At 35.4% G+C, this 16021-nt stretch overlaps 1 protein-coding gene across 8 annotated transcripts in view; it reads right to left on the bottom strand.

The window, feature by feature from the left end:
• The window catches only part of NEDD1 (NEDD1 gamma-tubulin ring complex targeting factor), a 63841-nt gene that overhangs the window by 44585 nt on the left and 3235 nt on the right, over positions 1-16021 (bottom strand). For 7 of the 8 annotated variants that reach the window (XM_007503249.3, XM_007503247.3, XM_007503250.3 and 4 more), the window contains exons 2-4: positions 13722-13865; positions 9598-9692; positions 832-948 (exon numbers count right to left, since the gene is read on the bottom strand). In XM_007503249.3, the coding sequence (XP_007503311.1) occupies positions 832-948; positions 9598-9692; positions 13722-13857 (348 nt within the window). In that variant the 5' untranslated portion in view covers positions 13858-13865. Of the gene's footprint in view, positions 1-831; positions 949-9597; positions 9693-13721; positions 13866-13967; positions 14254-16021 lie in introns of those variants that run through there. The other variant, XM_007503248.3, reaches the window with a different exon arrangement.

Genomic DNA, 16021 nt, shown 5'->3' with positions numbered 1-16021 from the left:
TTAAATATCATATCAGATATACATTTTGTAAAAAGTTAATGATCTTCCAATCTTAACTAATAAGTATCTTCCTCCAAAGAGTGCTAATTACAAAACTAGTTCTAGTATTAGATGTTTTGGATACGATTAAGGCTGAGAGAAAACCATTCATCTTTCTGTAATATTCATTACGTAACCGACTTAATGACATCATGTTCAGGAAGGCATTTCCATCCAAGGTAAAAGGACCATTAAAATTTTACCCTGAGGTACTCACATAGATTTTGGTTTAGAAATTGAAAACAAACAAAAAAAAATATACTCCAAAATTTTCTTATGTAAAAAATAAATAACAAAAACTCAGTTGTTGAGAATATTTTAGAAGACAAGTCAAATTTCTGATTCTGATTATTTGCAGGGCTCAGCAACAACTGTCATTACTATCCCTCCTCTCATTTACCCAAGAAGCTCTTTCTTTTCTTCTTCATTAACTCTGTGGTGACATTAAATAATGCTTTCATAAAAAATGATGGGATGGTACATTTTATTCAAAACAAGAAGTTTCTGTTGTAGAATTATACAAACAAGGAAAAACACTTTAACACAACAATAATTCATAATTTTCAAGAAAAACTGTACAATAAAAGTGAACAGCAGGTTTGTGTCCAAAGAATTTAACAATCTCTATTTTTTATTGAATTTCATGAAATCTGAAGCATCTTACTTTTAGAATGAAAATTCTAGAATAAAAATTTTTAGAAAAAAAGACTTGGTTAGTATAGCAAACAGGAAAAAACCTTCAATTTTTCTGAGAATTCTATTTGGCAAACTAATGTAAAAATAGCTTCTTACCTTAAGAGATCGATGAAGTCTCTTTGATTTTAAATCCCAAATGTTAACAGTGTTATCAAGGCCTCCGCTTACCAGATACATAGATGTAGAGTTTAAATTTATACATGTCTGCTTTTGCTATTTAAAAACAAAAACAAAAAAAACCTCAATTTAATATATTGCACACACATAAATTCAAACTACAAAAAAATTTAACATGTGATTAAGTAACAATATCCCTTGTAAATTAATCCAACTTCAAGTTCTTTTTTTGGGGGGGAGGGCAGGAAGGTACATCTCTTCAATAAACCAAGAATGTCCACTCAAGATTTTGGACCTCAAACAATACACTACATTACATACATAGCACTAACTTGTACATCAACTTCTGAGGGAGAACTTATCTATGCAACTAGTAGTCAGTCAGGCTCCAAATTTATTTTTCTTACTCTACAGCATGAATGTGGTGGCCATACAGGTCCCAACTGCTCACCACATATTTCATTTATGTCAAATTGATGTGTAGTCAAGAATATAATTTCAACTATTAGCTGAGCATTATGAGGCATCAAATAATAATGATCCAGCAAACCTCAGAAATGTTTCAGCTATGTCTTTTCTTAAGTCACTCTGATATCCCAATGACCAACAGGCTAGAGCCAAGCCAGAGAACCAGAAACAACCTCCCAGTGAATGACAATATCCACACACTATGTTCTTAAAATCTTGTCATGAAAGAAGTTTCCTTCACTTACAATAGCATGAAAAATGGAACTCCTTTTTAGTTGATAGACAATTTTTGATCATCCAAGTTATATATAACTTATCATAGATAGTACTCTATTTATAAGCACAGACTCTTTTGCCCCCAGCAACAGGTACTCTATGTGGAAACCATCTGCCAAGAAAACTTCTGCCCTGCCTTGTTCCCGCCTCCCTCATTGCCCTGCCATTACTAGTAGATGTGTCAAGGTCAAGTCTCCCTACCATAAGAGTGTGAATTTTAAAACTATTCCACCCTAATCAGACCATTCTTTAGAAGATGGGATTTAGCTATTTCCTGATCAATAACAATAGAGATACTTGGAATAACAGAATCAGGTCTTGGGAAGTCCACATTTTCCCCACCCTCCTTAGTTTAACAAGATTAGGAAGGTCTGCACCAAACTCAAAAGATTAAGTATCTGAGAAAAAAGGCAACAGACATGTGCAGTAAAAAGGACAGACCCCTGGGCTGTCCTAAGTCAAGATAAACCATCATTGGTACAGATGAGACACAAGAGAGTGATGTAAAACTGTCTGTATAAGGCACGTTACTTCCTCTCTCCTCCTCTTTTCCTGGAGAGACCCCGCTGGCTGGCAGCATGCTAAGCATTCCAACATCTTGGCTAGTGGCAGCTATTGTCTGGGTTTGGTGGTGAGTTTTGCCCTGGAGCTGATTTCAGGTTCTGGCATCTTGGCTTAGCACTTTCCCTTTTGGAGTTCAAGCCTGACTCCTTCCTCCTTCATACTCCAAAACCTTGCCTCTCCTAATCTCCCCCGCTCAGTACCAGCCAAAGGGGGGGTGGGGGGGAGGTTAGGAACCTACTCCTTTCCTTCTTCCTTCTCCTTAATCTCCTCCACTATCAATTAAATCAGCATAAAATTTCCATCTTACTTGGGTGTTCATTAGGATTTTACAAATAAAATCCTTGGTGACCAAAAAACATTATTATATTCAGTCTCAGCCATAATTTTAACCCTTACAGGAGTTCTCTTATTGACCTTAGGAATTGTACAGCCTTTCCCACTGCTGGCTTCAGATTCATATATATTTACTTTAAAAATTTTTTTTGAGAACCTGACAATCATTTACAATAATGGTACAATCTATTTATAACCTGGAGACTACCTTACAGAGCTGAATTGTTTGATTTGTTTTAGGAAATCAAGAAGCTCTGAAGCCTGGTTAGGGAAAGTCAATATATTCATGAACATATTTTAAATTGCCTGTGATTATAATAAAACATTAATAATCCTATGAAGATTTTAATAAGAGCTGTCTGCCATTCATTCTAGCCAATTGTCAGAAAAGCCTCAAAGATTACCTGAAATCTCATTAACCGGAAAGGGCTTACTACCAAAAGGATTATCTTTGAGAGTCTAATGGCATTTACAGAGAACACGTGAATATCAAATAATTGACAATTTAAGAAATCTCAGATCAAAATCTTTTCATCTAGATGCAATGGTAGAATTTTATAGATGCCTGACAAAAAAGGAGGCATAAAGAAAAGCAAACTGAGATTCTAGTCATGTAAAATGAAGGTCATGGTGGTAAGCAGAGAAACCACCTTTAAATATGGCCAGGAAGCCTCAAACCCTTCTCTCAGAGGTCTTATTTTGTTTTTACCAACAATATTTACCACCAGGGCCATTAACTTGTTCAGTTCATCAGCCTAAATATGAAACAAAATATACATGGAATGACAAGATCTGAATCTGACCTGAATCTGAACATCTTGAATTCTAATAGTATAGATATTATCAAATATGTAATATACATATAATACATATAACTATATAAAACACAAATAGTTCTAATCCTCAGGAGTCATGTGACTCTGAATAAGTCATTGAAAAAACTGAAGCTTAGGTACCTCAAAGTGTAAAATGACAAATAACCCTAACTTGCACTATCTGCTTCCCAAGCTTGTTTAAGATTCAAAAAAGAAATTATATAAAAAATTCTTTCTCAATTGTAAAGTACTCTATACATTAGGTATTAATAACTGTTATTCTTCCACTTAGACTCTCCTCCAATTCCTTACCATGCAACAAGGATGGTCCTGGTTCCTCAATTGTTATACCAGAAGAACACAAACAGATCCTACCATACTGGAAATCTCTGAGAGGAGATCTGGTAAGAGAGATGCTGCCCAAGGACTCATTCTGGTTTAAGATCAGAGAGGCTAATAATGTTGCCTACAAAGTAATGAGTTTTTTTGTCCTCTATAATTCTTGAATACAAGTCTGTTTAGGTATGGAAGGTCTGTAGTGTTGAGTGGAAAAAATATTCATGGTGAAGAAAATATGAATACTTAAGGCATTTACCTTATTGAAATTATCAAAGAACATTAAAGGAGGAATAAACTGTACTAATCATAAATGTTCTTGTAGTTTGATGGCCTCAAGAAAAGCTTTCTTTTCACTTATAAATGGTCAGTCAAGCTTCCGTGATCAGAACTTTGATCTCTACAGCATAAATTAAGTTTCTTTCTTTGCCATGATCCCATAATCTGCAAATTAGGTCTACAATAAAGTGATCTGGAAGTCATCGACAGCATAACCTCAGGAGAAATGCAAAAGTGGTCAGCTCCTGGATAAGTATATGAATGAGAGTTTGCATGTATACATGCTTATATGCAAAGCCATAGAATATACATGCTAATAGCATTCCAATTGTAAAGATTAAATTTAACTCTCCCCTGATTGTGAAAATGAAATTAACTCTCCCCTGATTGTGAAGATTACATTGTAATCCCTGCCCATTTTTAGATCTAATCACCAAAAGTGTAAACATCGCACTTAATCATTAAGTGGGAGGTCTGTGACCCACATGTGCAATAGTGGGTGACGAATCAGAATCAATTGACTGCCTCCTGGGCAGTCTCAAGTAAGGTTTTAGACTATGATTTGTCCATGTAAAAATTAGGGGAAGGCACAGGAAGTGACACAAAAGAAAGTGTCTTTAAAAAGGAGTGACAACTTCCTGAGTTCATTTACTACTGACAGTTCTTCATTCTTGGGAGTGGAGGCTGCTGAAGAATCTGCTGACTGGACCCAAGACCCTGTTCCTGGTGAGGCTATTCTAAAATCTCTTCCTTTGGACTGACACATGGTGAGTGAAAAGCTGACTCTTAACTGCTGGATTTTCTGAAAAAAACTGGCCTCAGGAGAGCAACTTCCCCAGGTCCTTGGTGTTGTTGAGGCCTAAGGACTATTTCTCCCTACTCAGGTTGAGCCAGGAGCCAGGAGTAAATTACTTAGTACTTAAGCTAGATATCTTGCCCTAACCTCTCTCTGATTTTCTTACTTCACTCTTTCTATATTTTGTAAGTAAATTGTAAATAAATCTCTTTGGAATTAATATAAATTCTTGGCGACTGTATATTTAAATATATCCAGGCCAACATTTTTATATAATAGCCTCTTTACTCTTTCACAATTCAATATACATGTGCAAGGCACTAGAGATAAAAAGGCAAAAATAAAAATAGTCCCTGACTTCAAGGAGCAATTTACTGCAGTAATAGAACATATACATGGAATTTTCTGATACAAGTTAATTTTAAGAGAAAGCAAGTCATAGAAACTGAGGGAAAAGACAAAGGGAGAGACATCAGTAAAGTTTCATGGCAAAAATGGTACCTGAACTGACCTTTAAATGAAGATGAGAATAAGAGAGGCAAAGATGAAGGAGAACATCCCAGTCATAGAGGATGAGCTATGCCAATGAATGGTAATAGGAGAAAGAATGTTAAAGACAGCTAAACAGTTTTGACTGTAATGTAGAGAATATTAAAGAGAGTAATATAAAATAAGGCTGAAAAGGAATAAAGAAGATAGATTGTAGAAAACCTCAAATAATAGGCCAAGAAGTTTGTTTTTATACTAGATATAATAGGACACACTGAAGGCTTATAAGAAAGCAAGTAGCATGAAACATGCCTTAGGAAGACTGTTTTGACCATAATATGGAGGACCATTTAAGAGAGGAGAGATTGAAAGCAAGACCAATTAGGAGGCTATTACATTATCCAGATAAGAAGTAAAAAGGATCTGATCAAGGGTGGTTGCTATAAGTGCAGAGGTAAGAGATGCTGAAGAGAGTAGAATCAATATGACCTGCTAACTGATAGGGGGTGGGAGAAGAAGGGGGGAGATGGGCAGGGGGCAGGAGGAGAGGAAGAGAGAAAAAACAAAAAACTGCAGATTTAGGAACCTGATTAACTACAAAAATGTTAGTATCCTCAACAGAAATAGGAAAATCTGGAGACAGGATAGGTTTAGGGAGTAACCAATTAAAGAGCAAGCATTTATTAGATGCCTTCTAGGTGATAGGCACTATTAAAAGGCAGCAGAAATAAAATTAAAAAAAAAAAAAGAAATAGCCCTTCCCTGAAGACTTTGTGTTTCATTATGCCAGAATGTATTATATATAAAATACACTCAAAATAAATATGAGGTGCATTTGTGGGAGGTGACAGGTTTTAGATATGATGAGTTTGAGGTTCAGGTGAGAATTCTGGAAGGAAAGATCCAAGGGCCACTGATGATAGGGGATTAGAGGTCTGGCAAGAAATGTAAGCCAGATATAAATAACTCAGAGCCATCTGCAGAGATATGTTTATTGAGCTGTTAGGGGATAACATGAGTAGCAAGAGAGAATTAACAGAGAAAAGAAACATAGATGTATGAGACACTTTCCCTAAGAGATAGGGAGAATCAGAGAGCAGAGGCATAAAAGATATGGAAGAGGAAATATGCAAGAGGGCAGAGGGGGCAGAAAGAAGCAAAAGCTACAGAGAAGCTAAGAAAAATCTCCTTGTCCTATATTAAGGATTCTGCTGCTGAAGGTGAGCTATAACCAGGGTGCTACTAGGACTGAGAAAAGTCAGCTTTTCCACATGGGCATTCGGAGGCTATTCTTTTCACCTAAAACTATTCCAGCAGCCTGGCATTAACTGGAAAGCTGTTCTAGTTTTCTGTTAAAAATAGTCACCTAAGGGTATAAGTTACAGAGCTCATAAACCTCTACAGAATACCTATTACCTGTCATTTATTTGCAAGTGCTATTCAAAGAAGTCAATTCATTCTAAGGGAAACAGGAAGATCAATGGGATGGTTATTTTAGATCCCCCCCACCACCACTCCCACCCCAGTTTCAGCTACAATCAGTCAGCAATGGAAAGTATGTGTTAACAGAAATTTAACCTTAAAGAAAAACAGGTAATGGTGATTTTCTTGGAAGATTCACAGCTTTGGATTTTGGCCATTTTAAAATCTCTAAACTAACCTGTAGAGCAAAGTGAAAGATTCATCTTTACAAATTAGTTTATCCCAATGAACAAAGAAGAGTTATTATATTGAAGTTTCACTAATGTGACCAAGAAACATAATTAATGGTCTTTTTAAAGTGCAATCTTGTAGCCCCAAGACTTTTTTTAAAATGGGCATTTTTTGATGCAGAAATAAAAAGTATGATATATAATAGAACATTCAAACAAATGTTTGATATTTTCAATATTATCTTTTAAAAGATATCTTCTTTGAGTATTTGCTTACATTTACTGCTTTAGTTGATTCAAAATTTTAAAACTCTAACCTATATGGATGAGATAGATTAACCTAAAAGCCACTTAAGGAACTTGTGTGTAATGCAACTAAGTAACAAAAGCCACTTAAGGAACTTGTGTGTAATGCAACTAAGTAACCTTGGCTATAACTGAACAATCTGCCTCCGAATTTTCATTGTAACATTTATCTGGCACCTTATTAATGTTATACACTATGCTAGGCAACAGAAAAGCTACAAAGATAGATTTATCAACCTTGACCTCAAGCCATTTATAATCTACTAGCTATCATTTACACCTATGTGAACAAACGTGATACCAATGAGAACATAGTTCTCATGCACTTAAAGTTACCTTGAAAATAATTCTAATTTAAAAAAAAAATGGAAAAAATGGGCATTCTAGGCCTTTTCCCAAGGGGTAATCATAGAGAAGCAGGAAAGCATAAAACATCCAACATATTGTAGTAAGAAGTCCAATTTAGTTGTGTTATAGGGGAAAAAAAGAGAATTAGGTTGCAAGCAGGCAACAGGAAGAAAAGTTTGCAAAGGAGTGTGATGGACAGCATCACATACAAAAGAATGGAACAGGATCTGTTCTGGAATGTGGGGAATGAATATAAGTGGACACACGGAGAAGTGAGAGGCTTTTTGGACTTTGTTTTCTGGGACAGCTGGAAGTGGTAAGTTCCTCCTGCTTACAGTCTGTGTGAGCTGAGGGGGAGTTTTGTTTCATATCTCCTAGAAGCCAAAGCTACCCAGTCTAGTGTCTGATTTGAAGAAATCCTGCTCACTTCTTGATCCACTCATCTTTCTGCCTACAAAGAAGTGTTCCTGCTTACTGAGACTGGGTGACCATTCAGCCTGTGGTGGAAAAGGCCTAAAGCCATCTTAGGCCTGACCCAACTTGGGTGAACTCTATCAAAAAGGATCACCCAGAAGCTATTCTGAATAACATATCTCAACAAAACCTGTACTTAAAAAGAATCTTTAGTGGCAGGATAGTCAGATAGCTGGGAGATATCTAATCAGGCAGAGTAGGGTTCTAGGTAGCTTGGAAGACAGAAGAAATCTCTTTGCAGAGATTGTAGAGGTAGGAAATTTAGCTAGCCCCCTTAGTGATTAGGGAAACCTAACCATGATCCTTCCTTCCATCTAACTGGTTTTAAAATGTTTAACCCTGACCTGTTTTGTAACCTGTCTGAGACTTTGAACAGTGCACTGATTCAGAGAAGAGGCTTGTAGGCCTTCCTTGTGAGGGTACCAAGGAACCAGCGAATCCTTGGTATCTTGACATTACCAACAACAGCAAGCTATTTCATATTTCAGTTGGCACAGTCCACAAAGAGAAGTAGTCTGAGAAAGGTTGGAGCCAAATCACAGAAAGCCTTAAAAGCCAGACTAAGTGTTTTCAACTTTATCCAGGGGCAATGGAAAGTCATTCTAGGTACTGGAAGCATGATTGGATGTGCCCATATAGAAGTTAAGTATGCCTACTTGTTTAAGATAGATTAGAGTCCAAAGCCACTAGAAAGCCAGTTAAGAGGCTACTACAGTAGCCCAATTGAGTAGCAATAAGGATCTAAACAATGGAAACACTGATAAAGTGTCAAGAAATATAGAAAAGATAGAACATAACAATAAACAACAATAATATTTAACATTCATATAGCCTTTAATATTTGCCAAGCACTTTACAATTATTATCTCATTTGATCTTCACAACAACCCTAAGAATTAGGCACTATCATTACCCCTGTTAAACAGATGAGGAAACTGAGGCAAACAAATGCAAATGTTACAAAACTTGCCCAGGGTCATACAGCTGTTAAGTGTTTGAGACAAGACCTGAACTCCTATCTTTCTGACTAGAGGTCAAGCACTCTATCACCTAGCTTTCTACTAACAAGTCTAAAGATAGCTTATATGTACCTCTCCTAGGCATTTCTATGCTAGTCTGTTCTGTATAGAAGTCTTATGTCCTTTGAGGCAAAATGCTTTTTTCCTTTTTTTAAATAAACCCTTAACTTCTGTCTTGGAATCAATACTGTGTGTTGAGTAAAAGGCAGAAGGGTGGTAAGGGCTTGGCAATGGCAATTAAGTGACTTTCCCAGGGTCACACAAATTTGAACCTAGTACCTCCCATCTCTAGGCCTGGCTGCCCCCCAAAATGCTTTTTAGCATGTTATTCAGATCAAAGGGATATGACTTAAGGAAATCAAATTTAAATGATTGGCCCAGAGTCACCAAGCCTTTAAGTATAAGAAGCAGGTTGTAAAATTTAGGTCTCACTCTAAGTTCAGTTCTTCCTGATTCAAAGCCACACTTAATGAATGACAAATTATTTAATAAACTATTTTTTGCAAAAAATGTAGGTGCGAAGCAACTTATGTATTATAAGTGAATGAAGCAGGGTTAAAGAAAAAAGGGAAAAAACCAGGAATACTTACCCCTTCAGCCAACTCTAAAAGTGGAACTGGTTTACACTTGCAACTTGAAATAACTATTTTATCACCACTGGCAGAGGCAGTCACCAAAAAATTATCTAAATGAACAGTTATGGAACATTTAACAATACATGAAAATCTACTCAAGTTCATTTGTAGCTAAGTAGTTTTAAGGCAGATACAAAACCTTGAAAGAGAAAGAGTTATTTTATTAAATTTGGAAAAATGTTAAGAGAAATACACTAAGAACCAGTATATAATACTTTTTAAAGTTGTTTCAATAAACCCTTATCATTTCTGGTTTTACTAGCACTTGAAAGGGTTTATAAATGTACTTCTCTATTTCCTTTTTTTTTCCCCAAAGGGCAAGTCAGCATTTCAACTTTTACCCCTAAAATACCACAGTAAGTTCAAAAGCCATGGCAACTAATATCAACAATACATCTCATCACTGAATTTCTGTTCAAGACAGATACTGGCATGCTGGCTGTCCCATGAACAAGATATTCTATCTCTTAACTCTGAGCATTTCTTTGGCTATCCTCAATGCCCGATACTTTCTTCTTCCTCCACTCTAACTATTGACCTCCCTTGGCTTCCTTTAAGTCCCATTTAAAATCCTACTTTCTAGAGCCTTCCCTTGCTTAATTCTAGGGTCTTCCTCTATTAATTATTCCCTACTGATTCTGTCTATGCTGCTTTGTTTATATATATTTGTTACAAGTTGTCTTGTAAGGGCAGGGACTATCTTCTGCCTCTAATTACATCCCAACAATTAGTGCTGTGTCTGAGACAGACTAGGTACTTAATGTTTATTGAATGATTGTGGAGTCATTTAATAGAAGAAAGCATTCTAAACTAGACTGCCCTATTTTTCTCCATCAGAAAAATTAAATAAATCTAAAAACCATTTCTTAGTTCTCCATACTAAGAATTTGAAACTAAATACTCTGGTATAGAATATGGGAAAGATGTTAATTACAGTAAACATAATATTAAGGCAATTTAATTTTAATGTGGGGGAAAGTCACTAAATATTTCTTAGAAAAATGGGTAAGAAATGAATAATGCAAGAAACAATTTAGTTAAGCATTTCTTTAGTCTCAAGTAAAGAAAATTATAAGATTGAACTGTAACTAGGAATGGGAATTTGATTTTGCTTACAAGCAATAAATGAAAATCTTATAAACATTTTTCTTTTTTCTTCCTTTTTTTTCTCTTGGAAATTCACAAACCATGTCTAACTAGATGAAACCAAAATGGGGGGAAAAGATCTTTTTGTATTTTAGACATCCAGGCTGTATTGTGAAGATTATTTGCTTTTGCATTCACATAATGATTTGTATAAAATAATTTAAATGCTTTCATTGCTTTGTGGTTTAATTATACAGTAAGCCTATAAGACATTTTTTTCCTCCTAAATGGATGGTAGTTTTATTTGTGGTTAAATATTACATTACTGGAAACATCATTTTTCCCCTCTCTTCCTTTCTATTCTTTTGTTTATCGCAATATTTCCCATGGAAAAAAAATGAGATTTTGAAAGAACTGAAAAAATGCCATATATGTATACATGTATATGAAAGGTAAAACACATTTTTCCCTTTTCACTTTCAGAAGTCAATAAAAATCATTATAATTGGAGTGAAGAAGCCTTAGGTTGGAATCTCAGCCTTAAACACTTACTTAAATGCTTACTTGTGTTACCAAGTCATTTAGCCCCTCTCCATCCTCATTTCATCTCAAAAAGGAGAGGTTGAATTCAATGGCCTCAAGTCCCTTCCAGCTCTGAATATATGCTCTAATTAACAAGGAAAATAATTCCTAACATACCTGGCAATTTCAGTCTAGAGTATCCTTACAGAATAATGCATTTATTGTACTCACAAGATCTTTTGATTCCAAATGCAATAATAGTAAGGCTTTTTATTTTTAGTCACCTGAGTTTATTGCAAAATTAATCTGCCAAATTAACAACTAATGCTTAGAATTTCCTAAAGTCATGAAAAATACTAATCTTCACTGGAAGATTATAATAAAATAATTATAAATAAAATAATAGATTAAAAAAGGCTCATAAAATGAATTTGATTCTCTTAACCCAAGTATTCTAGTTAAAATCCAACTTCTTTCAAATATCTTCAAAAAGTCATAACATTACTTGTTAAAGTTTAGGACAATGTATCCTTATTTCTGCCTTCTTAATGAACAACAAATACATAGACCATGGACAAAAAGATACATAGTATCTAATGGCTGGGAAAATTTAAGTAAGAGCAAAATTCACAATCTAGGAAATTAAAGAGAATTTCCATTATCTTTATGACCAAAGATATTAAGTTTAAAAGTTATAAAAAGGATTTTATAAAACTTGGTTCCCCTGAATACCTTAAACATTCTAATAAATACACTCATAGTAATGGAATGTAATCCTAGGAAAATTAACTGGTGAATTTTAGCTTCTCCATGGGAAACTGTTTGCAAAATCTTTGCTGCCATAATTAAGCATAGGAGGAAATTAAATTCTTTATTTAAAAGATTCTCGCTCCATTTTACATTACCCAGGCAGAATAGATGTGTGGCAGAAAGAACACTAGATTTAGGAAGCAAACTAATTTCTAGTCCCAGCACTACCATTACCTTTGATTAAGTCTTTTCTGGGTCTCATTTTGCTTATCTGTAAAATGATGTTTCATAAATTGGAGAATGGCTAACAAAACTTGTGGATCTAATGAAATTATTGTAACATAAGAAACAATATGAAGATTTCAGTGACGCATGGAAAAACTTCTATAGATTGATGCAGTCAGCAGAAACAGAAAAACAATATAGACAAATGAATGCAATAGTAAAAATGGAATGCATACACACAGAAAAAAATTGAATATTATGTAATCAAAATGACCAACTTTAGTCAAGGGGGGAAAGGAAATACATATATACACATTCTTTTCTCTTTCTTCTTTGAAGTGATGGAGAACTAAAGAGGTATATTATATAAACTGCCAACTTTGGGTGATATGCTAGTTTAATTTTGCTTTTTTCCCCTTCCTTTTTTCTTTTTCCATCACTAAAAGAGATGGCTCTCTGGAGAGAGAAAAATCTATTCCGAAATGGTGATTTGAGAGAAAACTATCAATAAAAATTCAAAGAATAAAATAAAATGAAGGAATTAGAACTCAATGATCTTAAAGGTCCCTTCCACTGCTAACACTCTCAGATCATGATCCTTATTATTTCTTCTAAGACAAAGGATATAAGTCAAATGAAACTTAAAACCTAACATCAATTTAATCTGGTGCTTTGTATCATCTTAAGATATGAGGTTACTTATCTCCAGCCAAGATAAGAAAGGAAAAGTTCTAAGCAGAGCAGTAGGATAGAACAATTAAGCAACTTTACAACTCTTCCAGAGTCAAACCTTTATCACATACCTTTGTTATTTTGTTTAAAATGCTCCCAATTTTCAGACAAGAAAAATCTTGGTTTCAAGGGGCTTTAGATCATCTAGACCTATTCCCTGTTGAAAGCATAATTCTCCTTTCCAACATCTTTTTCAAGTTTTTTTTTTTAAGGGGGATAATTCTATTAAAAAGTTCTTCTTTAACTTGAGCCAAAACCTTCCTTGCTAAAATTTATATCCATTAGTCCTACCTATGCCCTCTAATGCCAAGCAGAGTGAGACTATACCATCTTCCACATGAAGAGCCTTCAAATATATAGAAAACTATCATATTCTCCCTCTGAGTCAGGAGTTCAGACTCCCAAGGAGCCTATAATGGGAAAGAAATTAAATCTTTATTTTCACTAACCTTTAATTGAAATAAAACAGGTCCTCTAATTGTGAATATAGGCAAAAAGTATTAATCTAAAGAAGGCTTTACTTGCCTACTGAAGGGAACCATGACACATGAAAAAGGTTAAGAATCCCTGTCTTTAACTCTCTTCTCTAGGCAAAACCATTCTAAATACATTAAGCTGAACTCAGGTATCCTCAACCCTCTCTATTCCCTCAGAGTAGATGAAAGAGAGTTGTTTAAATGAGTACTTGAATCCACATTTTGAATTATTATATTTCTGCAAAAAAAACTCAATATAATACAATGCTATTATGAAGAAAAGGATACTATTGCTACTCCAACACAAAGAGCTGATTCCAAGTGATGATGAATGGGGATTGAATTGTTCCACCATAGTCATAGACGATGAGTCCCATATTTTAACATCGTCCCCCGCCGAGGCAAATTTGATGCTTTCTTGCATGACTGCACCTATAAAATGTGAAATGTCAAAAAAAATGTTAAAATGAAGTCATTGATGTGAACCAAATGACTATTCCCCTCCATGAAAGCATAAAAACAATCAGAGCTCACTTATTCCAAAATTTCAACTATCTGGAATACAGTGGAGAACCAAGAAGCCATCATCATTATCATACTGCATAACATTTGCTTGAGTTTCACAATTTGCAGAGGGCTATCCCATGTATTATCTCATACAAGTCTTTTTTAAAGCCTCCTGAGGTAACAAGAGGAATTATGATCTTTGTGTTATGAAAGATGACCCTGAAGGTCTAAATGTTCTGACTTGGTGAGGTTCAGAGTTAGCATGGGGAAAACATCTTAGGGCTTAGAGCCCACACCATCATCTGACTGCCCATTCAATGCTCTCCCTACTAGGCTACAATGCCTCTTCTAGGTCATAGGAGGACCAAAAAAGGCACAGGAGTCCTTGTACCAAAGCTCAGTCTATTACTGAACTTTATTCCACCTTGTATCATACATACCTCTTCTTTACATGTCTTAGACCTGGAACTCACAGGCTCACACACTAAGAATGAACTTCAGAAGTCAAGTTCAATACAGTATAAGCGTCTTGAAGGCAAGAAATATTTTTACATTTTAACTTTGCACATTGGAGTCCTTTCATAAATGAGAGTTAAAGTGAAACTATAATCAAGTAGGAATCACTTCTAAAGCCTAGTCACCCTGACTCTTTCTGTGAATGAAACACAGGCTTCTAGTGCACTTTGTTAGGTAAAGCCCACCAGCAGTGACCAAATGTAAAGGTTCTGCTACCTGTGTGATTTTGTTAATGTCTGTTCCCTGTACTTGTTCCTTCATCTACAAAATATGGGTTTTGAACTAGATTGTTTCTAAGGTCTCTTCCATCTCCAAACATTTCTTCCTTTTCATCTTGGGACGGTGGCACTTTACACAGTATCTGATACATATTAGCCACTACTAAAGTGAACATCTTCACTTCTACTAAAGTCTTAGTCTGATACCTCTTGTTTGGAAGCAACTCTGGGTTCTTTAATTCAATCAAGACTTTCTGAACATCTGCTATTTGCAAAGAATTGTGAACATCAAGGAAACAGAGTAAAAATGAAACAAGTCCTTCCCTTAAACAGCTAAGACATTCCAATGGAGGAATGACACTAGAGGTGAGCTAGAGTTAGCCATGGTTAAACTCTCAGTGTGAATATTTGTACCTAGGGAATTGGCAAACTAAATAGCAAACTAAATTGGCAAAATAAATCAGGGCTTGATTTATTCATTAATTGTTTCAACTAAAGAAAATGATAGTTGTTAATGTTAATAATAAATGTTAATAAATGTTAACTTGTTAAAAATGTTAATAAAGAAGATTAAACTTTTAAAGGTTGTTATGGTACATTGGGGGTGGAGAGCATTTGTTAAAACATGTACCAGCATACCACTGGATGATATACAAATACAACACTTAAAATCAGGAATGTAAAACAAACACAAAGTTATGCAAAATAACTTCCAGAGAGAGAAAACATTGCCAAAGTGGGGAAGAAAGGGATGCTGGAAAGGGCTTTTGAGCAGGAAGTACTGGGGCTGGGGAAGCTTAGAGTCCAACCATTCCTACTAAGTCACAGAGGCAGGCAATGAAAGCTCAGGAAGGGAAACCATATGAAGCTCATGCTGAGCAGCACAAGCCATGTAATAAGTTCTACCAAGTGGGAATGATTTCATTTGGTCACAGTGTAACCAATGACTTTTTCACTCCCCATTTCTGAAGAGCATTAATTATGGAAGGCTGGTACCTGGAATTCAACAATTTCAAATTAGGACACTTTCATTGTCCCTCTCAGTGGTAAGCACCAGGAAATCTGAAGACAAAAGTTATTCTTGTCTTAAAGGATCTTCCACAGGGGAAAAAAAGTATCCAAACCTGTGTAAACACCTAGCTCTGAAATATCCAAAATGGTACCTACCTCCTGGAGAGGAAGCACTCTGATACAGGAATCCTAGATTCAAGGCTTGCCTGTAGTACACCATGGCCCCAACTAGGCTAAATCGATCAATTTTCAGTGGTGCACATTACTAACAACAAAGAACTAAAAAAGAGTGCTCCTGTGCAGAGAAGGGTCCTCTTTGAGAGTTCTCCATAGATG

Source organism: Monodelphis domestica, chromosome 5, assembly GCF_027887165.1.
Source record: "Monodelphis domestica isolate mMonDom1 chromosome 5, mMonDom1.pri, whole genome shotgun sequence".
NCBI classification, from domain to species: domain Eukaryota; kingdom Metazoa; phylum Chordata; class Mammalia; order Didelphimorphia; family Didelphidae; genus Monodelphis; species Monodelphis domestica.
This window is presented reverse-complemented; position numbering and strand designations above follow the sequence as displayed.